The 27,679-nt window shown below is 40.8% G+C and overlaps 1 protein-coding gene across 1 annotated transcript; it reads left to right on the top strand.

Moving 5' to 3' along the window:
• Positions 1 to 30: 30 nt before the first annotated feature.
• Positions 31 to 27,667, top strand: LOC132261907 (lachesin). The gene is made up of 8 exons (XM_059760936.1): positions 31 to 620; positions 16,540 to 16,649; positions 19,589 to 19,774; positions 21,228 to 21,328; positions 23,923 to 24,014; positions 24,091 to 24,219; positions 25,423 to 25,542; positions 26,371 to 27,667. Exons 1-8 carry the CDS (start codon positions 575 to 577, stop codon positions 26,937 to 26,939), a joined length of 1,353 nt encoding a protein of 450 aa, XP_059616919.1. The 5' UTR covers positions 31 to 574; the 3' UTR covers positions 26,940 to 27,667.
• Positions 27,668 to 27,679: the final 12 nt, after the last annotated feature.

Raw genomic sequence — 27,679 nt, 5'->3', positions numbered from 1 at the left:
GCGTCATCATCAGTTTACGCTGATCCGCAGGAACAAAAGGATGTGCCCGGCCATCCCCGAGTCTTCATTGTGACTTCTTCGCTCTCAACGGTGGACAATTTGCGTGCTGGCGAGTGTTTCGAATGTCTCTTGCGCTCCCTGGAATTGTCTGTGCAGTTTCCGTGGCATAATTAAGGGCTGAAATATTTTCGCTCTCCCACGAAAAAGGAGTGAAGTGTTTTTAATGAGGAATTACAGAGAGAAAAATTAGACGAACGACGACGAGAAGATTTTTCCGTGAAGAGTTTAAATCCCTCAAAAGCCCAGAGAAAAACGCACACTCGAAGGCAACTGAGTGTGAGGGTGGAAAAACAGTACAAGAGAAGTGGAGAAAAAGATTAAAATGACTTCAATGCCTCACAGTGTGCCACAATTTATTCATTGATGCAGAAGGGAAACGCTTAGAAATTCCAACTTTGTCTTGTGCTTCGGCATTCCGTGCAAGGCGGCAAACAACAAATAAACATCATTTAATTAGGAAATAGAATTTCAAGAGTTGGACGCGACAAAAGAACCAATTTAAGTGGATTTTGCAATGAGAATGTGGTTGTCAATTGTTCTCCTGGTCATTTGTGTGCAAAGTAAGTGAAACAGAAATCTTTCTATTTTCAAAACATTCTTGCGGTGAAATTTTCCAAGAGACATAAGAAGAACTTTCACGTCTTTGTCTCCATTTAACAAGAAGAAATGACATTCGAGAGGAAACTCGCAAGTGTTAATGAAATAAGATTTGCAGTTGAGCGTAAAAGATTGCGTTAACGAGCATCGGAACAACAAATTAACACTTGATTGACTGTTTTTTTTGCAATGTTAAACTTTCTTTTCTATAGGAATTTTCCGTGCTTTTGGGTGGTGAAAGAAAAGATTTTCGTTGAAACCTGAGATTTTTCAGTGAATAAATAATTCTGCAAGTTGCTTTTCTTGATTGGATTGGAAGATGTTCGCGAAATCAACTTCTAGACGCGCTCATTTGTTTTTCTCTCCATTGGCGATTTGTTATCAAAGTGCTGAAAGATTTATCATGCCAAGTGTTGCTTTCAATTCCACAGTTTCTCCAGATTATACTTCCCTTGTCTGAGAGTGTGTTCAGTACAGTTTAATGGTCTCTTAGAGTGCAAATAGAGAATTATAAGAATTTACACAAAAGCCCACACCCTTTTCCCTCACTCGCGCGCTCAACTTCTTTCCGTGTCGTTTCCTCCTGAGAAACCAAAATTGCGTTTTTTTTTTCTTCTTCTTCGCCATTCAAGGTGGAGATCCTGCGAGAGCATCTTTTCCACTCTATTCCCTCTTTGGGTGACTTTTCGCCAAGTTAAAACGGCTTTCAAGAATGAATGTACACAAAAGTTTGTGTAATTTAATAAACACGGCGAACTTTTCCGTATGCCATGTGGAAAAGTATTTAAAATGCACGCTCGGGTGGCGTTGGAAGGGACGTCTTGAGGGTGGAATGGATGCTCTCAGCTGGAGACGGGATTTCTTTTGCTGGCAAAACCCGAGAATCACCGTCAACGGCGGGGAAATTGAATGGAATTATTTCCGTTTTTGGCGGGAACTTTATTAAAATGCGAAAAATTGATAGCCAAAACGTGGTGATCGAGAGCGCTGAAGGAACTTGTACAGCTCAATCCATCAAGATTGAATATTGAAGAATAAATAGGTGATTTTTACCCGTCAATTTACTCAAATCCGGTGGCGCAGTTGAAATAAATTGACCGAATAGTGTGCCAAAAAGGCGGAATCTACTCCACAATCTTCCCATAGCGCACAGAGCAAGAGGCGCAAGGACGAAAAAGTGGTGGATTATTGAGAAAAACTAAGACATTTCATTATTTAATCAGTGAAGCATCTGAAGCTCTCTGTAATGATACAGAGAGTATGATAAATGATGGGCAACAGTGATTCTTTCTCGCATGGAAGCTCGAGATGGGCAGAAAAAGAAAAATGATGTCTCTCACATTTGCCGTCCTCTGCAACTGGGAAGATAAACATCCCCTAAAACACCACACTAATAAAACAATCAATTAACTTTTCCCCAAACATCCACCAGATGTTTTAAGCTCATTGCACTGCAAATCTCTTCTTGCAGTCATTATTGAATTTCGCTTTATGAGTTTGCTGGTGGAAAAGCGCGTTTCAAGGGGTTATTAATATTGCTTTTAAATGCCTCAGCATCTTGCGTCTTGACTCAATCGAGAACTCGAGAATTCTGTGCGGAATTTATAGAATATTTTGGTTTAGAAATCATTTATAGAGATGAAAAAAAACGTGACAGAGAATCTTGGAGAGAAGATTTAGAGAAGGACTTTGAAAAGGAATCATATTTTTGGCAGCTGAAAGCGACTAAGAGTAAATACTTCAAGAACAAATTTAAATCTTTGTCTAAATACAGAAATTAGGAGAAGATATCGTGAGAAAAATATATTCTGTGCGTGGAAAAACCAATTGAGGTAAAGTTTAAGAAGAAACTTATTAATATTGAGCGATTAAAGCACACATTAAAAGATAAAGAAGTTTTAAAGATTCTCGTATGCATTTTTCCAGTTTCAAACACATTTTCAACGTAAAATCTTGGGGTAAAACCGTAAATATCCAATTAAAGATAAAGTATTTAAGCATTGGTGTTTTTCAGCTGAAAAATTCGGCTCCCGATCTTTAAAAATTGTGCACAATAATTTTAAAAATAAATTTTGAAGAAATAAGGAGATAAAAAAATCCGATTATATAAAACGAATCAAATGGAAATTACACAAATTAAATCCATCGCGACTCACTGGAAATTAATCAAAGTTTTACAAAAAAGAAACGTGTTTTTGGAATTCATATCTTCATTATTTGTGCATCTCGAAACAAATGAAAATGACATAGCATCCCCAATATTAGCACCCCATTGGCGCGTATCAATGGAAATGTCGAGTAGAGAGTGAAAAAGGGCTGTATTTGCCAAAAAGCCACAAAACACATAATGAAGCTTTGACGCATGTTGCAGAGGAAATTCTGTATTTTTAATTATTTCACAAGGTATTAAAGAACTTCAATCTGGGATGACTGAAAGTTTATTTGAACTTTAAATTTGTGATGTTGCCAAACAAGCTCATCTCTCTACGCTGAATATCGCGCATTAAGTAATTCTGACTATACAATTTCCGTCAGTTATAATCATAGGTGCTGAAAGTATACTGAGATCAAATGAATCCCGTCACAGCCTCGCTCCTCATCCGTTCGGCCCCTCGTCTTACGCCGAGAGTTAGTGAATTCATCATAATTTACTGCTGAAGAGAAGATGTGATTGTTTTAATTGAAATGGCAATTTTCCACTGAATCCTCCTCGACACTATATCCTCATCAGGCGTCCTTGAGGGATGAGGGCGCTCTCGGTGGGAAATCCACACATGTAAGCCAACAAACACATTTATTCTTGGGTAGATTCACGGCACAAACCCACCGTGGAGAGTTTGCGAGTGTGGGGAAAATCCGCCTCGTCCGTTATAGAAAAGGATTTAACTCAAGTGTATAACATTATGACAGATGACTTAGGGAGTCTGTGGCGCAACTTTCTTTCTCCGTGTCTCTCCTTTGTGTGTGGATAAGTTCTCCCCGTGGCCCACTCGTGGGGTGGCTTGTGGGGCCACGGGATCTTGTGGGGTGGCGAAAAAATAAGGAGAAACGGTCCGGAGCTTCCTGGCAGAGAGTGGCAGGGAGTTTATGAGGAACGAGACGAATGCACCCAGCGGGTGATTGGACTATAAATGACATCATGAGCACATGACTCCTCATTCTCTGCCTCAGACGACACGATATCATCCGGCTGTGCCGGCACGAGGACATGAGAGAGAGCACAGAGAGGAGAGTTTAGCCCCAGAGTCGGGAAATAAAAATGAAAAGAGAAATTGCATTGGCCCAGACTGTATCCACCCCAAAAACTCTGTCTCATCGGGTGGGAATCTCCCTCCTGGGATCGAGCCAAATCTTGATGGATGTGATGAAAATGGCCTGGGTAAAATGTGTCACAAACATTTTAAAGCCACCACCCGCTGACACTCACATGCGGCACTCTGTGCACAGAATGTCGAGCTCCTGAAATAGTTTCAAACATACAGAAAGTCAATCAGAAAAATTTGTTTCCCCGCACCGAAGCCTGTGTTGATGGCTTTGATGAAATCCACCAGATATTACTCTATCCCGACAGGGCTTAATTGACAGTCTTTCAGGATATTTTGGATTCAAATAAATATGGTCAGCATAAGAATCATGAGAACCCCTTTTCAACCCTTTCAACATTTTGCATTTTTACTCTCTATTCCACGCATTTGCGAAATCCTCTCGGACACAATTTTCACTCGCGAACTGAAAGCACTAAATGACATTCTCTAACATACAAGAGCGAAATCCACTTCTCACCCCCAAAAATCCGCCTACACAAAATGCACCCAGGATCAGCCCAGAGTGGGACCAGAAAAAAAACCGCCAAGAGTGATTCAAGGGAGAAAAGGTATCTGAAAAGTCCATCAATACGCATTGACACAGAGCTTTTGAATATTCTCGTGGGCAATCACTGGAAATTTCATCAAAAATTTGCCTCGCCCTCAGAGACTTGCCGAGACGCCAATTTGATGTTGCTGAGCAGAAACATTTCAATTCGCAGCGCCATTGGCAAAGTGGGAGATAAACTGGAACCGGAAGTTGGACTCAATGGACGGACAGATGGAAATTGAAGGGAGTGCGTGAAATTTACTCACGGCCATCCCCTGGAGACAGTCCATTTGCGGTGGAAAATGGCAATGCTGAGGGCGTTCCAAGGGGGAGATGGTGTGCCTTAAATCTGTACACCATTTCCTGACACTTCCGCAGAAGCTGTGCAGAATCTGCAACACTTTAGATACTTCTGAACGCTTTTTTCTGGCAGTTTCCATCGCTCTTTACACTCAATTTTGATTTATCACATTGTAATCCAGGTTTTTCGGGGTCAAGGAGTTTAAAGTCTTCAAATTCTTAAATTTCGGATCGTAAAAGCTGACCCTAAAGTCCCAGTTTTAGTTCATGAAAAGTATCTGTCTTGATTTTCTAGTTTTGTCTTCAGGCAATGCTTAGAAAAATGTTGAGTAAAGTGTGAGGTTATGAATGTGGCTTAAGAAATCCGTCTTAGACTAATTTTAATCAATTCATACCTAAAAATTTGTGAAAATAGCGAATAAAACAGTACAAAACCACGAAAATAACTAAGCACAGAAACATTATTCTAGAATAAAATGACATTTTTGCGGTTATGATTGACCCTTAAACGGTTTCTTACCTCTGAAATTTACGCACTGACGTTTTTTTCGAACACAATACTCAATTCTGCCAAGAAAAGAAGAAATATTCCCAGATTAAACACAAATTTGATGATTTTGAGGGTTATTTATTCACACAGAATGAATTTTAAATCAGCCACATAACCTAGAAAAGCAATTAAATTGATTTTTCTCAGCAAAATAAATTAGAAAATGAAATTGAAGTTGAAGTATAAACTTTTGCCAGTGCAAACATTCTAAATATTTTACACTTCTGACCAAAATATCTGCCCCTTGAGGCATACGAATGACGATTAAAGTTGTGGAAATTGATGGAAAGGATGTTAAGTGTTAAAGTTGTATGCGAATTGTATATAAATTCCCTATTCATTGTGCTTAAAAAATAATATTTCAGCGCTAAAATATCTCCACAACTTGTTCTTCCCGATTTCTCATTTTTCCCACTACAATTAATTAAACTTTCCTCCCGACAGTGAATCGGAGTCAAATGGTGTTTCTCATTAAGTGAAATTTCCATGTAAGATGAAAAGGCACTTGCATCTGAGAAATTAATTAAAAGTGCAATTCATTTGTAAAATCAATCTCCTAACGTTCGCCATTAAGACCGAGGGTGAGTCCAACATTGTTTCCCATCACGAGCATGTTGACCGGGAGTCCGGAGATGAGAGGTCAAGCCGGAGGAGCAATCTCATTCATCACGCACTAAAGTGAAGCAATCTTCCCCCTCTCGTGGCCCCAAGACGGACGCGTGAAGCCGGAATGAACTTGAGGTTGAGGATTTGCTCCTTGGATTCTGTGACACGTCAGGCGCTCAGCTGAGGACTCAAATCCCTTCATAATGATTTCAACATTTGCCCAATGACCCTTTCACCAGTCCGTGGACGCCTTCCGTCCCTCAGGCCAACCCTCTTTGTGGCCAGTGTGTCTTTCTTCCCAATTCGATACAAGAACACTCGGAGGAATGACGACGGGGAATTAGGAAGCTTTCTCGGTGTTGAATCTTATTAATTCAGAGTCTTTTCTAATCACAAGTCGTTATAAACAACTGACGGTTTCCCCTCAAATTTCTTCACGTCAATCTGTGGTTACACAAATGTGTTTTTTTTCCGGCTAAACTAAGATCAATCGGAGATTTGTGCGGCGCCATTTTTGGTAAATTTCTTGGCAAACGCAAGACGCTTCATCTGGTCAGTCTTGAACAATCATAGTTTCTAGCCTGGCGCTCTTTAGTAGAGTCATTATTCGTAATCTTGGGCCTTTTGTGTTTGCTCTCGGTTAAGGACCATTTAATGATTTAAGCTAATGATAATTAGTTATACTCAAGTGAGGGTGAATTCGTGGAAAAAATCTAAGCTCTGCTGTCCTTATTTCAAATCTTGTCAGTGTAATTGCAGGATATTCCCAAGGATATCCGGCGGAAGAAACAATATTTTTCACAGCGGAAAAATGAGTGCGGAATGTCGAGTCAATTTTCGCACAATCACTCCGATTTTCTCGCCTTGTCCATGAATTTGCCTCAGTGCAAGTGATTTCGCAAGCAGGACATTCCAGGAATGAGAATGGCATGCAGAAAGTGAGGCGGAATACTTCTGTGCCACAGACCACAAGTGACACAGGCGAAATATCTCAGATGTTTGTAGTGGGAAAAGGCGACAAACATTAATTTCTGGCAATGAATGACGGAATAAGAGACGAAATTGGCCTCATTCTCCTAATGGCGCTCGTCCTGGAGATCCTCAGTGGCTCTCTCGGGCAATCCATGTAGATTTTCCTCCGCCCAGGCGCTCTCAATGTGTCTCTGGGTTTGAGTTGAGCGGAGGAAAAAACATCCAAACCCACCACGTCGTCATCATTTATCCCGTATTCATCGCTTCGTATAAATATTTAATAAGAATTTTGAACTTGCGTCTCGTGCGGTCGTCGTACATTATTACATTTATGGGAGTGATGCTCACTTCTTGTCGTCACTCTGGCGCTCTTTGGGCGCTCTCGTGGGTGGTTCAAAAAACCCCGTGATAAATGTCACATGCTGGATAACACAAGAGCCACTCTTCGTCTCCGCCATGGATGCTGAGGGGGTGAAATAGTGTGATAGCCTCGGGGAGGATATGGAGTGAAAGTTTCACCCATGAGGAATACCAAACTGGGGCTGAAGGGCAACCCTACGGATGAAAAATCTCCCTCATTGTGCATCTTCTGTGCTCAACTCTTTTTCAATATTCAATTTTCCCCACTGCCAGAGAGAGAGCACTTTCCCCACACCCCCTCGAGGGTCGTGGGGGTGGAAAAAGAAAACACTACACACCTCGGTGGTGGCATTTTTGTTTGGTCCATGGGACATAATTCAAATTTTATGAATCCACCAAGCCATAAAGTATAATTCAATTGGCATCATCCTTTGTCTCTCCCTCAGAGAGTCCTCTCGACGCCACCCCTCCCCATTGGCCTCATCTGCACACCCGAGTTTATGTCCTTCGCCACCCCCGGTGTTGTTCTTTTTCCTCAAGCTCATTTTGCTTTATTTTATTTGATGTCTCCTCTCGCCGACGTATTGTTTCACATTTCTTCACACCGTAATGAAAAGGGTGTGTCGCCAATTTATCCGGAATTGTGTGGCAACTTCTTGCTCCACTGGGAACTCTCACTCGGCCGGGGGATCATCATCAGTCCTCAACTACTTCATTCGCCCGACAGAGTTGACAGGGCCTCAGATTGGGGATGAAGGATCTCGGATTTATGGCGCGTGAATGAGCGTCAGTCCGCAGGAAGGGACAAATGAGGGGTTAATTGCATCAAGAATGAGCCATTTGATGTCCTGGAAGGTAAACAGGACGTGCTATAAATGTCCTTCTATCGCTGAGAGAAGAGAAGAGTGACAACCAGTATTTAAACTGTATTTAAAATTAAGAAGAAATATGCATATTTTATGGACGTAAGAATCCTCTTAAACATGAACTAAATGAAATTTACAACGAAATGTCTTCTCAACTCGCATTTCAATGATTGTATATGGAAACTTCATTGGGAACAAGTCGAATTTTCTGTCAACTTCTGTACAATATTCTATGCAAATTGTACAATTCCGTATCTTTGCTGGCATTTGTCATGCAAAATAAATTGCAAATCCCGAAAGAAGTCCTGTTTTAATAAGAAACTCGCCACAAGATGGAAAAAATAACTCTGGAAACTTGACACATAACAAGATTCGAGGACACAAATCCATAAGCAAATGCATTAGTAAAAGATATATTTTTTAATATACTTTCCAATATCATGACATGTTATTTGTGTCTTTTAACTGAGTTTCCTCGACATTATATCGAGTGGGAGAGAGAGAGAGAGAAAGACGGGGTTTTTCTCCATTACTCCTTTTGTTTTTCCTTTCTAACGGAGATCTCCTAAAATTATGAATTACCCAATAAAACTACCCTCTAAGTTTACACGTAGAATGAGAGTGAACACATTTTCTCCTCGCCCATTTTGGGCTCTCCTCCCCAACTTCTGTGCGGAACAAGGGGGAGATAATATAGCTAAAAGGTGTACAACACTTCCATAATTTGTGTGAAAAGTCCCTAAACACTTCTCAGAACCACTCTTTCAATAAAACGATTAATAAGACTAGAATCAGTGATATTCCGCCAAATATGCTGACAATTTCGAGTTTACGACTGAAAATTAACTAAAAACTAACCGAAATCTAACTCACAATTCCTTAAATGAGTTTTTCAAGCACAGTTTAATGATTTTCTTCCTGCAATTGCCTCGTTGGGTTCAATAATCAATAGAAAATCAAAGTAATGAACAATTAAACACTGCCTCACACTTCTGCTGAGCCGTACACCACTTCTGAGCACACTATCTCCCCCTTGGTGCGGAGCGTCGCTGCCCAAAAACTACATGCTGAGGCGGATTTAGGGGTGTTCGTGGTTTAGTGAACAATATTCAACTGGAGAAGCTAGAAGGGGAGGCTCAAGGGAGCTGAAACTCCTTCTCACATTTTACGTTCTGGGCGCCTTTTTTCGGTGTGGGAATTCACCGTCATCATCATATACGTGAGCTCTTGCATTGTGGTGTGCGTCAGTTGTACGTTTTTTCAGCCCTGAACCTCCTTTCGCCCTCCTCAAGCTTACTATCAGTGATACAAGAGCTTCTTCACGACTTCAAAACTTCCCGATAGAAGAGATGAGAGCCACGGAATCCCTTCAGTTAATAAATCAGTATTTTTTACATTGACGTTGAAAGTTATTTTGTCCTCTGAAGGGTGAATTTATTGCGATGCTTGTTAAGATTGATATTAGCGTGGTTACCTTAAATACAATCACAGATTTTGTATGCAAAACATTGGCTATCAAATGGGAAGAAATGCGATAATCTTGAGTCCCTTCTGGACCTCATGAGCTCACATCTCTTTGCATGCTTCGTGGCTCGAATTCTGCACCCACGCCAGCCACAATGTGTGCCAAAGTGGGGCGCAGATGAAGATGTGGAGGTACACGTAGATTTGTGTTTAGTTTACAGTGAGTTGAGCGGGAAGAAAGAAAGACAAGTTGCACAGCCACCGCACTGCTTTTTACAGCGTCGTATTTCTGGATGGTTTACGGTGGCACAACTCCTAATATTGCTCACCCCATTCCGCCCCACAATGTGAGAATCCCGCCAGGGTGTGGGGGCACTTTTATACGCGCATCACCGCATGAATGGAAGAAGGGGGCGAAATTAGAGACAGAAAAGGGATGATCTCCGTATGAGTTGGAAAGAATATTTTCCGCTTCTCACACTGGAAGTCACTTGGAGTCGAGCGATGAGGGACTTGGGCGCAATTCATGGGGTGTTTTCATGACAATGCAAATGGAGTTTACACCTTCCCTTTTGCACCATATACTTAGGGGTGTCCATTGAAGGATAAACCCGGATAAATCCTCAAAACAAGGGGTGTATTCCTGAAGTTTTATTGCACATTTTATGTCTTCGATTCTACGACAATCAATGATCATTTGCCTAAAACGCATTACAGGCTTTGAGGAATATTTCCATTTATTTTGAATTAAGAACAAGGGAAATATTTGATTATTTTCTCCACATATGGCCGCCAGAGGGCAACAATTTAAACTTTAAAAACATGACGAAATTTCGTTTGAATTTCCCAAAATCAAATTTTGATACTTTTTCCTATTTTTATTTTTAATCCTAATTGAATACAACTGAAAATATTAAAATAAATTTTGATTTAATTTAAATTTTTTGTCGTAAATTTAAATTATTGATTATTTAGAAATTTTATTTAAAAAATCATTTTGGTTATTTTTGTTCAAATTTTGCCACTGTCAAAATTCTGCGTATTTTGCGTCTTCTTCAGAGAAAGCATTTTGATCCTTTGGGAAAATGCTTGATTCACAAAAGTGTATCCTTCACACCTTTTCTTGGCATTTTCTGAGGCGTATCTATTCAGATGGCGAATAAGGGAATCCCTTCCTGGCCACAAAACACCAGCATTTAATGTATTTAATGACAGTCTAATTAGGTGTTAATTAACTTATTCCACGACGTCATGTGTTTGTGATATAGAAAGGCTGTTTCAGGAAATTTCGGGGCGAGTCTATGGCAAAATTTCCTGCATAAATCATCCTCGTCGGCAAAATGCAAACTCATACACTATGGCTATGACTCCATGTGTACTTTCCAGCGCCCCGAGCCTCCTTGCCAAACACCCCCGAGGAGAGGGGAAGAAAAAAAGCTTTTGGAACTGAGAAGACCTCGTGAGTGTGGGAGAAAGTTGCAGCATCACACTGTATTGCATTATATTCAATTTTCCTTCGAGTACACTCATCTTTTCTTCGCCGCTTCTGTTTTTCGCCTCCCCCAGAGCGGCGATAGCGGCGCTCCTTGGGTGAAAGTATCTTAAATGGGCAAGTCATTAAATAACCATTTTTTAGCACCTCTGTCTTCATCCATAATTTTTATTTGCCAGACGATACAACTGATTCGGAATCATATATTTCGTAGCCCTCAACTGGACTATCTTTCCAATTTTCCCCAATATTTCTCACGTCTTCTGCTGGGGGCGAGATTTCTTCGGGGTGTTTTTCTGACAGAGAAAAGTCACTTTCTTCAGCGTGGCTTTTTTCTGAATGGCGAGCTGGTGAATTCCATTAGAAATTTTTATACATTTTCCAAATTTACTGCAAACATGCAAGAAATCTCAAGATTTCTGTCACTATTTCTCTATGAATATTGATTTCTATGCTGTTCAGGTGCAAAAAGAGTCTTTGAAAGAGCACACCAAGGAGGAGATAAAATGGTTTGAATCTGTACACCACTTCCTGTCACTTCCACAATTCCTCTGCAGAATCTTCAACACTTCAGATGTAGAAAGTGCCCTAATTTGTTGAAAAAGAAGCTTTTGTGGTGCAAATATTTGAAATATTTTAAGACTTCCAATTCCTAAACTCTTCCGTGAAGTTGTACACCACTTCTGATCAAAATATCTGCCCCTTGGAGCTCAAAAAAACCCCCTTTATTCACTCAAAACCAAATTAAATTGACTGTAATCGTCCGAGATGTATTCACCTATTCATAGTGTTCCGCTTCGCTGCTTTTCCTGCAAACCTGACGCTTTCGGGGTGAATTCCTTGATTGCAAAAGATTGTGCATCTGGCAAAAATCTTGCATGAGATGCCAAAAAAGATTTAATAAGCTCCGCGCTGTGGTGGATTTGTCCTCAACTGGCGAGGCTGAAAGAAGTCCTTCTCGGGCGGGTGACATGAGACAGCGCGACAGAAGAACAATGATGACAAATTGAATTGAATAAAATGTTGGAGTCACTCTGTTGGAGGGAATTTGACTGTGGCGCACAGTGTTAATGAGTTCACTGTGCTGAATTTCCCTCCGCTTTCCTTTCGCCCACCCACTCTGCCTGGGAAAAAGCTGCTCTTTTGTTCACCCTTCGTGGGAGTGTGGCTTAAAACTATCTCGGGGAATTATTTCCTCGCTTTAATTTAGTATCATCTTATTAAAATTTAATTGTTCGCAGTGTCTCTCTCTCTCTGTGCCACGTTAATTTCCAGTCATCTACAAATTATAAGTGCGCAAGAGACGACGATGCGGAGTCCGGACAGTGCTGAATCCACCATTTGGCGAATGTTCCTGATCTTTTCCATTCATACATTCAATTTGCTCGTTTGTCTCACACCGCCGCCGCCCCCCAAAAGAGTGGTGACTTGAATTAAGAACTCTCGCCAGTCTTTCTTCCCCCCCCCAAACCATATAATCCAACTACTTGAGCGGCATCCTCACAGCGGAAATGCAAAGAAGTGTGTAATTGTTCTCCACTAATGAAGCAGAATTAAATTGAGGCTAATTATGTGCAATGAATGAACTCAGGATCTTCCTCATTTCCTCTCACCAGAGCGCGCTCGTCGTAAATTTTGACTTTAGCCAGGGTTGCGAGGAAAAATCTCATTTCGACAATTTCGGGGCTTTCCCTGAGCTGCGTAATCCACTTCCTGGCAGTTGCCACACATTCTCCCACACCCCCCAAATCCGCCCTGGCAAATTACATCCCCGGAGCTGTGATTTGGAGCTGTGATTGAAAATGTAGGGAATGGCTGGAAAATGAAAAATGTACGAAACATAACATGTCATAAATACGTGCTGAATATGTTGAGCTCTCGCTGGGTTGGGCTGAGCGAGATGGAAGAGTTAGTAGGTGAACTGAGGGCAGCATAAACAATGTCTAAGTGTATATTTTGATGATTTATCGCTGAAAACTTAACACCCCAGGACTAAACACACTCCACCGCCCCCACCATCAACGGGGTCACATCTTGTGAGCACAATCCCTATCCGGAGTCGCCTCTTTTTTGGCCCACCAGCGCTCACAGTGCCGACAGTGGAGAGCACACGGCGAGGAACACGAGGATTAGTTTCAAAATGCGCTGGAAATTCCCCGGTGAACCACATAAGTTTGAAAAAAGCAGGTATTTCAGCTAAAAAGTGCTAAGATTTTAGCAAATCTCGAAATGAAAGTTCAGCGATCGCAGCGGACGATGGAATAAACTCAAAAGTGTTGCAACAGCAACTGGAAGTTTCCTTGAAATAGGAAGTTAAGGATGCCGCATTTTATATGATTAACTTGTGTGTTGTTATCACGAAGTATAATATTGAAGAGGAACGGCTTTGTATGATGCGACATCTATGTATTTAAGTGCCACATCAGTACTTTGACTGTTCACCGCCACGATCGCTAGTTCTTCTACGCAATGGCTAAGATCTTAGCAAAAGAAAGCTAAAAAATTAGCTTTTTAAATCTCAACTGTGAGCAGTTTAGCGATTTTTGTTCACTGTGTCTATTAATCTAACTGGGATGGTTGATTTTTGCTACACTCAACATTTTTTCAGAAATAACTCAATAGTGATTAAAAATGAGAAGCTTTAACATGACATAAACTTCATGTTTGAATAATTTTGTGGAGAAGTATTTTAATCTGGCTGTGCAAAGCAAGCATGCTGTTTGTGCTGTATTATTTAATATCCATCAAAGTGTCACTTGAAATTTGCTGCTGACTGTTGAATCCGAACAAGTTCCGAGAGTCTTTCCACTACAACTAACTCCCATGGAGGCGAGGGATGGCGTTTCATTGGGTCAGTGGATGTTAATAGTTAGGCTGCAGCTGAAGAAGTGCGACGGGAGAGAAGTCAGCCATAAGCTTTCGGCGCTGTCCGGGAGGGGGCAGGAGGTCGAGAGTCTCGAACACGGACGTTGAATTTTATATGACTGGACCAGATGGAGTGTTGTTAAGTGGAGGCTCACGAGTGAAATCCAACAAAAGCCGCCCCGAGAGCGAGCATTGAGACAGAAACCATGGGAATAAATATGACTAACAAGTTGCTATAACGGCGAAAGGGTGGGAATTGTGAAATTTGACCCAATGAGTGAAAATGGTCAAAGATTTATTTAAGATTCAGCACTGACTCCTTGGGAAAGCCTCTCCACCACCGTAAAGCACCCTCTCGCACACATAAAACCATCCAATTTGTGAGGCCATGAACATTACAAATGAGGAAAAGCCGTGGACCAGGCATTTTACCATAATTAATCAGTTCCAACGGCAGCACACTGAATATGTAACATTTGGCAGGCAACGAAGATGCTCTATGGTGTCGAAAATAACTCAGTTAATCCCCATTTTGCCGCCATCGTAGTGTGGAATTTCACGTGTTAAACCCCATAAATCCTACCCAATGCAATTCTCATGACCCCAAAATGAACCCTCCCAAATTTCAGGGGATTCAGGGTGTGAAGACAATAAGGATGTCTCGGCGAAATTCCAAATTAATACACTTTTCGCCAAACCTTGGGAGTATTGTGAGAACAGAACTTTTGCACACAGCAAAAGAATATGTTTTTAACTATTTTGCTCACTGAAAATGTCGCAATTAATTCAACACAAGTGCTTCACCATCGCACTTTCAGCACCCTTTGTACTTTCTCCTTTTTAATCTGTCACTATAGTCTGTAATGAAGTCATGCAGAAAGGGTAAATGATGAGCTTCCGTGCCTTTTGCACACACACATCCTTTTCTGAGTCGTAAAAGAGTCAACGACTTAAATACCCAGCATTACAGTCTGATGGTAATATATTTGTACTGGGCAAGGGGGAGATAATACAGCCAGAAGTGGTGTACAGTCAGTGGAAGTGCTCAAAAACATACAATATTCCTTCCCTGAGTGTTTCATTTACTGACTAATCATCACGATTCTCTGGATTGCTTTTGATTTATACGTAGAAATAATTAAGATAATTCTTTTCTAGGTTATGTAACGAATCATAGACAAATTTGGCAAACAATTCGCATTCTAGGACATCAATTCTTGTGCTCGAATCGCAGAAATGATCAGTTATTGGCAGAATTAGGCATTTTCATGCCATTATTCTGAATCTTTGATGCCCAAAAACACTGCAAATTGTGTTCATGTCGAACATAACCTCAATAAGACTAATGCAGACTTAGAAAATGTTCATTAAGAAGACTTTCAGAACGATTTTGACTCTAACTCGTTCTGCAGAGCTTCTGAATGGAGTCTCTGACGACTTCTAAGTGATATTTTGAGGTTATGTTCGAAAAATTCATCAAAAAATGGGTTTTAAGTGGTTTTATATAGAAATATTAATTGGAAACTTAGGAGATTCTTATTTACCAGAAGAATTAAGAAATGTTGTACAAATTAAAGGCATAATATCTCCCCCTTGGTACTGAGCTGCAAGGGGGATGTAGTGGATCAGCAAACACAGCAATCTACTTTTATCATTAAGTGAATTATTTCAGTTCACACGACATTCGAAAAGCATTAGTGAGACTTTGGAGGGAATTCATGACAATATTGGAAATGAAGTGCAGTGAAAGTTGATGGGATATTTCGCCCTTTGACCTCCGAATGGAATTAACTGCAGTTCTGACGTCTCACAATCTCAGGAAGATGCCAATAAAGAGAAAGTTGCGGCCATAAGGTGTTCAGTGGAAGTAAAGAGAATTTTTCGCTGCATTTTATGTTGCTAAAATAATAGATGGACGAACCATCTTCGGGACGGAAAGAAATTCACTCTCTCTCTCTCTGAATGTGACTTCCGGTGCTCTTCTTCAGCTCAAACTGTCCGTCGGTCCTTGTTTATTGCACAATTCCACCCACGATAGTTGCTCACTGGGAACAATGAGCGGCGTCTTGGGAAAAAGTTGCCCGAGATGGTCTTTCAGGGCGTCTGCGAGGGGTGAAATAAAAGAAGAGCATAACGCTGTAAGTGAATTATTACGGGAGGAAGGAATGGATACAGAGGGCGAGTGGTGGCATATTAGAGAAGTGTTGGAATCTCTTCAGTCAGGGACGTGACCAGAAAATCACCTGCTTTTACGGCTGCTTGCGTTCCTCCATTGCATGGCTTGAGAGAGACCATCTCATCTGGGTATAAGTTAACGCCCTTGAACGAGGTTGTTTATTAATTTTCATCTTGAAGGTCGCTTTCACGGGGATGTGCAGAAAAATCCACTTGAAAGTCTCTGTGTTGAATTTCTTGCGCTCATCTGCAAAATCTATTTTCGCCCCCAACTTTCTTCAGCACAGCACGAAGAGACAAACGGAAAACAACACTCTAGTGTAACACGATATGTGTCTTATTAAATTAACTTTCCCTGTATGTGCTTTCTTTTGCAGGAATTTCGAGCTTTCAACCTGAATTTGTGGAGCCCATCGTCAATATTTCAGTAGCTGTTGGACGAGATGCCACTTTTACATGTCACGTTCGTCATTTGGGTGGATATCGCGTAAGAAAACATGAAATTTCAATTAATTTTGCCATCACAATAAAACCTCCCCCTGCTCCCGACCTCACGCCCTTTTGTCTTAATCCGCCCCACGCCAAGATTGAGCCATTCCACTGATGAGACGTTCTTCTACATCTCATCCATACTATAAATTAATGCATCTCGCAATGTTGAGTGACTTCTTGCATTAAACCTCCGCCCAGTGATGCTGGCAAGAGAGAAATTGAGTGAGATTTATGGGAAAATTGGAGGTTGTTCACCCACAATTGGGTGAATCACAATATCCCCATAAAACATGCTGCAAGATGCTTAATATTTGCGTGGTCGATAGACCATCTGGGCGACGGTTAAAGGTGACGGACTCCCAACTATGGAGACTAGAAGTTTCTTTCCCCCCAGAAACCATGCATAATGTCATCGGCATTAAATGCATAAAAGTTTGGCGAAATAAAATTTTCAACAATATGATAATTCAAAGCCATAAACCCGCCTGTAACGTCGTCCCATAGATGTTTCATATAATTTTACAACACCTCAATATTAGGGAAATTTCTCGACCGTCGCGTGTTAAAAAGTTTCTCTGTCATCGTGTGATAAAAAAGTTGAAGATGAAGACTTCCAACACCACCATAGTTATTGCCCAGGAAGACAATTTCCCGAACACCTTCTCGCTTTCTCATTTGGCATCGGATGTAATACAACAAATACCTTCGCCAAGATGGAAAGTAATTTACAATGTTAAAAATTCATGATGCCCTTTAAGACTTTGCCAAGATGTCACGCGGAAGGATGAAGAATGGCGGAGCGAGGCAGAAAAAAAGGGAGACACAATTCCCCCTTTGAAAATCTCTTCTTGTGAACTTTTTTCTTGTCATATTTGAATATTGTTTCGTGAGTAAGATTCTTTTTAATATTCCTTAAGACATATCAAAGTTTGCATTTCTCCGTGGTCGCCATCTCTTTGGCACAGTGGAGCGGGTTGATGTGATTCCGCGAGTTAAGTTTCAAAACTGAGTAAAGCACATTTAAGTACAAAAAAGTGACGTGACAGAGGGTAGAGTGGATATAATACAAGGGGTGAGTAACTAGCGACAACATCCAGGATAATTATCATAAGTTTACCCGTTCTATTCACAATTTTCGAAAATATTGCAAGTTCAATTCAATAAACTGCATCACATGGATGCAAATTCAGAGCGTGGGCGGGGCTTACGAGTGGGCGTGGCTTCGAAATCCTTGCAGGGAATGACGGTATAATTGAATTTTAAAATTTGATCAAGCAAAGTACACTCACTCGCCCCTTAAATTGTTCTCTTTAGAGTGAAATGCAATTTTTATTAACTTTGCTTGGCATTTTCTGTCACTCCCCCTGCGAATCCCGTCATCGCCCTTACTTTTCTCGAGCTTTGCGTCGAAGATAGTATAATTCATTATCTGCATTACGTCATTCCATCATTAAAGTGTCGTATGATAATCGGATTGCCTGATCTTCATTTGTCAGACATACAACACAGATAGATGAGAGAATTGTATGAATTTTACTGGTGAATTCTTTTGTTCCCCGGATTCACAGTCAATTTCGCTGCAAAAGACGTGAACACTGTTTTGAGCACAGAAGTTAATTCCATCCTGATTGTTCCATTTTAATCATTGAATTACACGGAATATGAAATTCGCTCTCGCAACATCCAATTGTTCCCTCTGATGAGGAGATATTCAGTGTCAGTGAGTGTGTGAATTCGGCGCGAAATGAAGCCTCTGAACGCACGTGATATTGGACAAATCCTCAAATACAATCCATCAATTGATGAGATGTGGAGTTTCCTTTGAGGGCAAACACTGAGTGCCATTGAGTGTGGGGTGCAATCAATACAATTCGCCCCCTTATTATGTGTCACTCGAATATGGAGCTTCCGCAAATAGTACACCTTCTTGAGACTGTCTCTAGGAATTAATAATATTTGCTCGCGATCAATCAAACAGAAGAAGAAGTGAGATTTGTACTTCGATACACCAAAGCGACGCCCACGAAAGAAGTCTCGCAATTGAATAAAGTTGCCAAATTGAGCCAAAGACTTTGCCGTACAATTGAATTATCAGGATTGAAACTCCATGCAAAAGGTGGTTAAATTGGTAATTTGCTGAACTTTGCACTATGTTGCCGGAAGGTGTGAGGCGAGAGACATAAGATGAGATTGTTATCTAATTACACTTTGTTGTAGGTGTCTTTCACAAAACCCATTCAACCTCACACCCAATTTATGCATATTCAACTGAGATTTTCGCCAAAAGTCACACTTCACGTCTCTACGTTATCCAGTATAATGAGGCGATGTGAGGGGCTGATATTCTATGCTTTCGATTAATTATACTGCTGAGTTTAACAATTGTGTCAGAAAACCTAAAAAAAAACAGAAAAAGAATTGAGTTGTCGACGGAAAGAATCAAATTATTTAAATTTGAATACAATAACCAGAAAAAAAATTCCAAGTAAAGTTCTAAAATAATCAAAAATTGAATATTTTCAGGCAAATATTCAAATAAAACAAATTAAATTGAAATATGTTTTGAATATTCAATTAAAATTTAAATATATTTAAATAATTAATTGTTTTCATGGTCGCCAGAGGGCAGCAGTTTATTTTTTAAAGGCAAATTAACAATTTAGAAAATAATGAAATATTTGAATATTTTCTATCGTACTCAAAACATAATTGATTAATCACGAAGCTAATGATTTGAAATCGCGACTGATTTCCCTCTTGGATAATTTTGGAATGCAAACTCTTAACACTTCTTCGCCCCTTTAAAGTGCCTTGGCTAATGACGGCATTTCCCCATTCTCCATTTGATTCCCATTCATCGTGCAAGAGGAAACTTTGGAAAGTCTCGAAATAACTCAATGGCATCGACTAATGTTGCACGTTCTGTGGATGCAGGTTGGCTGGGTGCAGGCAGACACAAAAGCCATTCAGGCCATCCACGAGCAAGTCATCACTCACAATCCACGCGTGAGTGTCTCACATTCTGACCTCAACACATGGAATCTGCACATCAAATCCGTCACGGAGGAGGATCGAGGCGGCTACATGTGCCAATTGAACACGGATCCGATGAAGAGTCAGGTGAGTCGAGGGGGTTTTGGGGGGTGTTTTTTGGCGAAGACGTGCCCAATTAATTCAGCGCCAAATTCCCTTTTTGCGCGAAAATTGAAATTCCGCTCAATTTCCCAACCCCGCTGAGATGCATGGCAAAGTGTTGGGAAGTTAACGATGGAGATTGCTGGGACATCTCGCTACTGCGAGACACTAATGGCCACTAATGAATGGAGGAATGAATGAAAGATATGGTTCTTAGAGCTCCACACTCTCTCTCTTCATGCATTCCCGTGCGATGTTGCAAATGAAATCTGCATAATTATTAATGCTGCGTCACACATCACTAATTTACATGCTTCAAAACCATTTTGTCCCTCACTTTTTCCAACCCACCACACCAGCCCAAAGCCACCCGCAAAGCTATTGTGCAATAAGTCAGCGTGTCTGTTTCCATTTTTCCGCCACACAAGCTCGCATAAAAGCATCCCCCAGTGAATCATCGCGTCTGCAGAAAGTGACTGGCGGGCGGTATTATTCAATCATGCGGAAAACTGCAGAAGGACATGTGCTGCATGCGTTAAATATTAGTAATTTCATTGGGCATTTCATTCCGGATGACACAATTAGTGCGGAATAAGTGTCACAACTTGTGCAACTGTTGCACGGTGTAACTTCCCTAAGAGGTGCAATACTGTCTCAATTATCTTCTTAAGTACTCTCGCGCCAATTTTATCAGCGTCGAAAATGCAGCAGCACACAGTGGGAAGACATTTTAGCTCATTAAAAGACTTGAATTAATTAGATGCAGTGGTAAATTTTCTCGGGCTCATTTAAGTACATTAGGGGTTGTGCATTAATTTCATAATGGAACTGCAATTTGAATATTTTCAACAGCAATAACTGCATACGAAGTTGTCTTTTGCAACATGATTTTTGCACTTTGTACATAGTTTCCTCAAATTAAATAGAGCCACCTGAGATTGAGCTAGAGATCTGAGATTTTCCATAAATCTTCCCTCATTCATGACTAATTATCGTGCCGAGATTGAAGCCATTCGGACTAGTTCTTAATCCCCAAGTTAATATCTTCCAAATTAAATAAAGTTACGTGAGTAACTAAAGTGAATCACAGGTTGTATTTGGGATAATTCCGATCCAGAAGTTTGTACGGTGATTTTTTGGTTGCACAAGAAAGGACATTTAAACAGGATAATAAGCAGAAGAACCTTCTATTAAAGAAAGAGGAATTTGCAGCGTTATTGACCGCGTAAAAAAGTTTGGACTAGTTTAAAGCAAATTCGTTGCGTCGTTTTCTTCTAAGATCAACCAAGAATTGTTTCCTTCAATCGAATGTGTACATATGTGGAATGTACCTTAAATTTATTCATGTCTTTTTAATAAAATGTTTGTGAATGTCTTGCTATCAATTTATTCAGGGTGTCCCATTGTAATTGAACTCTATTGATTTCCCTCTCGACAGATTGGACTTCTCGATGTCGTTATCCCGCCGGACTTTATCAGTGAGGACACTTCGTCGGATGTGATTGTGCCAGAGGGAAGCTCTGTCAAATTGACCTGCAGGTGAGCCACATAATGCATATGCAATATTCTTGTCTGGGCTTGAGAAGGAGGAAAACTTTGTGCGCTGAAAAGTCTATGAAAATAGATTCTTTGTGATGTGTGTGTGTGTGTGTGTGGCTCATCTTCTGCCGCCTTCTTGTACCATCTACAATTTCCCCATGAAGATAAAGTTGAAAATTGTGTTCCGGTCATAACTGTCTAAGACAGACTTTTCTCACATTTCACCTGGGCGGCTAAAAATTATCAGTGCGCGGGGAAATGCAGAAAAAAAAGTTGGGGTTCAGTTTTGTTTTGCACCAAAACTCTTCAGCTTTCCGCATGAATGGTTATCAAATGTGAAAGATTATAAAGTAATTTGCCCTATTTTTTCCCACTGATTTATGACTTTGTAAAATGTTCCAGCATGAGCAGAGGAAGTCATAATTATGATGTTGAGCTAATTTGTAGAGGAATTATGCTCAAAACAGAACCATATGTTGCGGAAAGTAGTGCACTTCGGCGTCAATATAAAATTCAACAACTCAGCAACTCTCAACACACACACACAACTATGGATTTCCTCTTCGGAAAAATGCACTTTCACATGTTTGGGCGAAAAACCCACTTTTCATTCCTTCATTCTCAATTTCTGAGCTCATTGAGCACGCGAAAGTGGAGGTGAGAATGCGAAAAGCAACCATTGAAAGAACAGATATCGGAAGGTTGAGAAAGAAAGGATGAAGTGCCGAATAAAAAGCTGAGAACGGCAAAGAATAAAGTTTTGCAAAGGAATAACCATAAAGTTTCCTGTGTGGTCTTTGTCTTGCGAAAATATTGCATCTCAACAGCGAAAGCCAGACGCAACTTTTCCCCCAACAACTTCCCACTCTGACAGTGTGAAAACTCAATTTTACACAAATATTTCCTATTATGCAACAAGATACAAATCAGATGAGCGACGCGGAAAAAAGTTAATTGAATAATTTTCTCACTTTTTACCTCCCATAAATGCACAACACACGGAGAGATACGATGGCACAAGGAGATATTTTCTGCAATTTTCACACTTGGAAAACGATAAAGTTTTCCTTCTAACACATCGTTTTAGATTTTCTCCAATTTGCTCTTTTCCTTCCCCGCCAGGAAGGAAGACTTTCTTGGGTTTGCCGGTGCAGAGTTATAAATTCTGTGGGGTTTTTAGGGAAGGCGATTAACAGAGATTTTCGTGGGAAATTGTTTGTCAAATTATTCATTTGTCGCCCACAAAGTTCTTGCGTTGCAGGAGGAAAAAAAAAGAAAACATCTGCAAACTTTTCAACGCACGCTTCATGCAAAAGTGAGGCAAAATCTTTGGAAAAGTTACAAAATTTATGGCTGCATATAATTGGTCAGTAAAAATTCAGGTTGGTCTGTTGTTTGAAAATGTTGTTTGATCGGCAAATAAGTCAGGCACAAATGCTTTTTGTCAGTAAAAACATCATTTTGATCAGAAAATAATTTAATTAATCAGTTTTCGAGGAAAAAATGATCAGTATTTTTGCTGTTTGATCAGTAAAATATTGACTTTGGTCAGTATTATCAGCCAATAATTCATTTTGGCCAGTAAGTTGAATTTTTTAAATCACAGTTTGGTCAGTATTTTTACTTAATCAGTAAAAATACTCACGAAATGTATTTTTCGAAAATTGATCTATTGAATTATTTAATGATCATACTGAATTTTATACTTATTATTCTAAATATATCACCGAGTGAAAGGTTTTATGCCTCAATTTATTTGCAATAGTTTTCTCGTAATAACTCAATTGCCCTTTTGCTCAGAAAGAGTCTTGAAACGCAAGACTTTGCTGGATGTTTTTGAGGCTGGAAAACTCAAGCTTTACAGTGATTTTCCGTTGAACTCCGTGAAACTTGCAACATTGAGGCATGGAAGGTGCGATGAGTGACTTCATTAAATATTTATTGACTTTTCTTTCGCGATGTTGTGTGACTTTTAGCCACATGTATTCCGAACGAAATATCTTCAGTCGCTGCACTTTCTGCTCAACTTCCTTCGCTGTTTCACGCAACAGCGAAAGTGCATAAGAGCAAATAATTGAACTTTGTGAAATTTTTATTCACCATATGCTCGGGAGCTTTCGCAATCATTAATAAAGTCCACGAGGAGTGCAGCAAAAGTTCCAGGATGTGTGGCTCTGTGGCGTGATGGCGAAAAGGGGCGGAATTCTCCGCCAGCCTGGAAGCTTTTGCGCGTGGAACGAGGACGGAAACTGCTTTTTGATTAATAGATATTTCGTGTGTGTGGTGTTATGAGGGGGAAAAAATGTTTTCATGGACTTCATTGTTTGAAATTACAAGCAAGTCCGCCCAGAAAAACTGCGCCATTGTCCATATGTGTACTCCACATAAACAGAGCCGTCCATCCGTGACTCTCCTTCTCTCCTTGCCATGGAGACTAAATACACATAATTATTTTAAATGCACCGTAGAGAGACAGAGTCTTGCTGCTCAAACAGACACGCTCCGGGACAGTTGAAAGGGATTGTCCATTTGATAATATTTTCTCTAAATTTAAATGAAATTCCTCACACGTCTCCTGTTTGTCTTTTGTGCAGAGCCCGAGGATATCCTGAACCGATTGTCACATGGCGCCGTGAGGACAATGAGGAAATCATCCTGAAAGACAGTCTCGGTTCCAAGCAACACGGTAAAACCGCCTCTCTCACCCCCATTTGCCCCCAAAAACCACCCCCAAAAGCTCATAAAACTCCCACACTCAACAGTGACGTCATATCGCGGAGAAATCCTCAAACTGACGAAGCTCTCGCGTGGCGAGATGGGAGCATATCTCTGCATTGCGTCCAATGGAGTTCCGCCGTCAGTGTCGAAAAGAATTTCCCTCAGCATTCACTGTGAGTATTACTTCTGTCACATGTTGCCAACGACGAGCAGGCAAATTTTCCATGCACTTTTTTCTGGCAGATTTGCGCGAAACATACATTCTCGGCGTATTAAGTGGCGAGGGGAGTTTATCTGAGGCAGATAAAAACAGGGCAAAGAGGGATGACTTTGAGAGGAATTACTTTGGAAAAAATTGCTATTTCCCGAGATTCACCCATTAAATGAAAACTAAGGATCAGGAGTGTTAATCTCATAAAATGCAGGGGAGTTTTTACTTTAGTGACTTGTTTGCAAGCACTTTAAAATGTTGCAACATTGAATTTAAACCACTTATTTGCTGAAGAAGTTCAGAAAAAAACATGTTTGTCTCCACAGATGTTGAGATTTTATGGTGACATTTCCAAAAATGGGCGGAGTTTTCAAGTGGGAGGAGCTTAAGAATATCCAGTTTTTGACCTTTCACGCGGGATTTTGCCTCTCTTTTTGGCAGTGCTACTGGACTTGGCGAATTAGAGCTTTTAGCCAAGCATTTCAGAGCTAGAAAGCTACGTGACTACTTCATTCTCGGGGCACTTGTCGAACGCAATAAAGCAGATCCATTAGATGGACTTTCATTACATTCCGAAGACAGTGCATCCATTTTAAATGAGTGGATTACAATCCTGTACCTCGCCGACGAAAAAAGGGGGATTGAAGTGAGGATGGAAGCAAATAAAAATAGGAGGGAAATTAACTCGTTGTGTGCGGACGTGAATACGACTTTCTATCACACGTGGAACGTCGGCGAGGGGTCAAGAGGGGGTGAAATCGGGGGGTGAAATCTTTGGGTCTGTAATTTGGTGAACAAGTCTATTAGAGTTGGATGACAAAATGAGACACTCTCTAATCACTAGTCAGTGCGCAGATGAGTGCATCCCTGCCGGCGTGAGGGGGTGGCAATTGCCCACAGGATTCCTTCACTCTCCGACACGACCACTTATCTGATCCACCCTCAGGGCTGCCCTCTAATCCGCACAGCTCTCTCGGCCCCGAGACGAGTATTCAAATGCAACAACGAGATGTCCGGGGAAATAATTGCAGAGGTGCTATTTGAGGGTGGCAATCGTCATCTCAAATACCGCACATGCACTCTCTGGGTGTCTGGTTCGTCGCCCAACCGCTGGACAAACAGCTCCTGATCCACTTCACTCATTCTCTCTCTCTCTCTCTTCCAGTCCATCCAGTCATTCAAGTGCCCAACCAACTTGTGGGCGCCCCGCTCGGCACAGACGTCACGATCGAGTGTCACGTAGAGGCATCGCCAAAGTCTATTAATTATTGGATTAGGGACACAGGCAAGTAAATATTGTGATGTACCAAGTAACACGGCGCAAAAGAAAGGGATCACCGAGCATAAATTGTTTGTTGTATCACACAATTTCCTCTCCCACCGACAAACACACACTCATTAGGGCGGCAGGGATTTTCAGGGGCATCAGGTGGCCATAATTTTCGCCAGAATGAAAGTGTGAAAAATTCCCAGAATCGTGGTTAATGGGATATTGACTGTATAGTTAATTACAGTGCTGAATTTTACGTATAATTACATTTATATGAAATCCGATTAATATGTAATGAAATTATTCCAGGAAATTCTGGAAATTTTATAAATCATTCAACGAATCATGCTTTTTGGCCAATTAATATCAATTTGAAATGACTTTTCATTGTCTAAAAATATCAATTTCATTCACTAATTTTCCTAGAACACATGAGAATATGCAAAAATGCTGCTATTTTTCTCAGAAAAACATCCCTTGTTCTCCCCTAAAATAGCTTTTTATTCTACATTTTTCTTCCACTTTATCTCTTTGCTTAAAGGAATTTCTTCACAATCTTCCCAGACATCCACCCCGAAAAAAAATGAGCCAAATGATTATGTTGGCAAAATGTGAGATAATTTATGAAATTTAATTTCATATTCACTCCCTCGCGAAGCTTGTGCGCTGCCTTTAAATCTCAGGGAGGAAAATCCACACAAAAATGAGGCTGGCGGATATGGGAAGTGGAGATGGAGGTGGTGTTATTTGCACCTTTTCCGTGTGTTTCTGTTTGTGGTTTCCCAGACAGCCTTCAGCCACCCTTTTTGCCCACTCATGCTCCACTTTTTCCCCGCTCAACAGGTGAAATGATAGTCTCTTCAGCCAAGTACCACGTTCAGGAGACCGCCAAGTCGCTGTACGAGACGCGAATGTCGGTGACGGTGAGGAACTTCAGGAAGGAGGATGTGGGCTCGTACAGGTGCATTGCCAAGAACAGCCTCGGCGAGGTGGACAGCAGCATCAGGCTGTACGAGATTCCGGGACCGACGAGGAAGGTCCTCGCGCCGAAGTACGGCACGGAGACCAACGATGTCATCAAGATCAGACATCCGTCGTCGAAGGTGACGTTCCAGCCCGAGGACGACGATCTTTATGGATCCGCCGAGGACTTGGACGATCCGGAATTGACGCAGAACGGGGCGGTGATTCCGGGGATCTTCCTGAAGCCCACGAGAGCCTCTGGCCAGGACGTCTACACTCGTCACGTTGTCCCTATGGTGGGTCTGGTCACGAGATCTCCTCACCTCATTCCCGCCATTCGCGGCGGTCAGGATTCCGAGGCGAACTTCTCCTCAGGAACAGCCCGGAAAATTCCTCTCAGTCTCACTGCATTCCTGCTGATCCTGCTCATGAGCCAAACGCCCTCGTAATAGACAATCGCTGAGGGATCCTTAGGTGAACTGTTGATACATTGTTCGATTAATTAGGCTAATGAGAGAGACTTTTAGGTCATGCGAATAAGCAGGTAAAAAGATTAACCATCGAATTGTGCTTCAAATTGTGTTTTCGGCCTCATCAAATCCAGACCTTCGTGGAACTTATGCTATTTACATGCCCTTTACCCGAAAATTTAGTGAAAAATCAAAATTTTGTGCGCAAGCCTCAGCTAGATTAACCCCAAAGGAAGCTCTCTTTGAGGCAGAATTCATGTAAATACAGTAAAAGTGGAGTAAAGAATGCATTTAAACTGAGGAAGAATTAGTCAAAGTTATGTATGATATTCTTACTCTGTTTCAAGAGCTACACATATTGTCAAAATGTGAGATAGACGAATTATTTTGTAAAATTAAACAGAAATTTAATGAGAATAGTGTTAATGGAGAGTATATATTAGAAATATAATGATATGCAATAAGATTGTGTGCCATTACTAGTGAAAAAAAAAGAGATGTAGTTATAAAATAACTCTGAGAAATCAGCATTTAAGTTTCAATTTCAGTGACATTATAATCACAAAGCTGTAAGTTGACAGAGAGGCTTCTTTTGTAAATAAGTCAAAAGGTAAAGGAAATTTGAAATGTATTTAACCATATGTATATCTCACAAGGAAGAACTATTAAATGTATACAAAATAAAACCGAATCGCGTTCAGTTCACCAATTCTAGAAAA

Source organism: Phlebotomus argentipes, unplaced genomic scaffold (genome assembly GCF_947086385.1).
Source record: "Phlebotomus argentipes unplaced genomic scaffold, Phlebotomus argentipes genome assembly contig_15, whole genome shotgun sequence".
Taxonomy (NCBI): Eukaryota; Metazoa; Arthropoda; class Insecta; order Diptera; family Psychodidae; genus Phlebotomus; species Phlebotomus argentipes.
The sequence above is the reverse complement of the archived record's forward strand: the minus strand, read 5'-3'. Positions and strand labels throughout refer to the sequence as shown.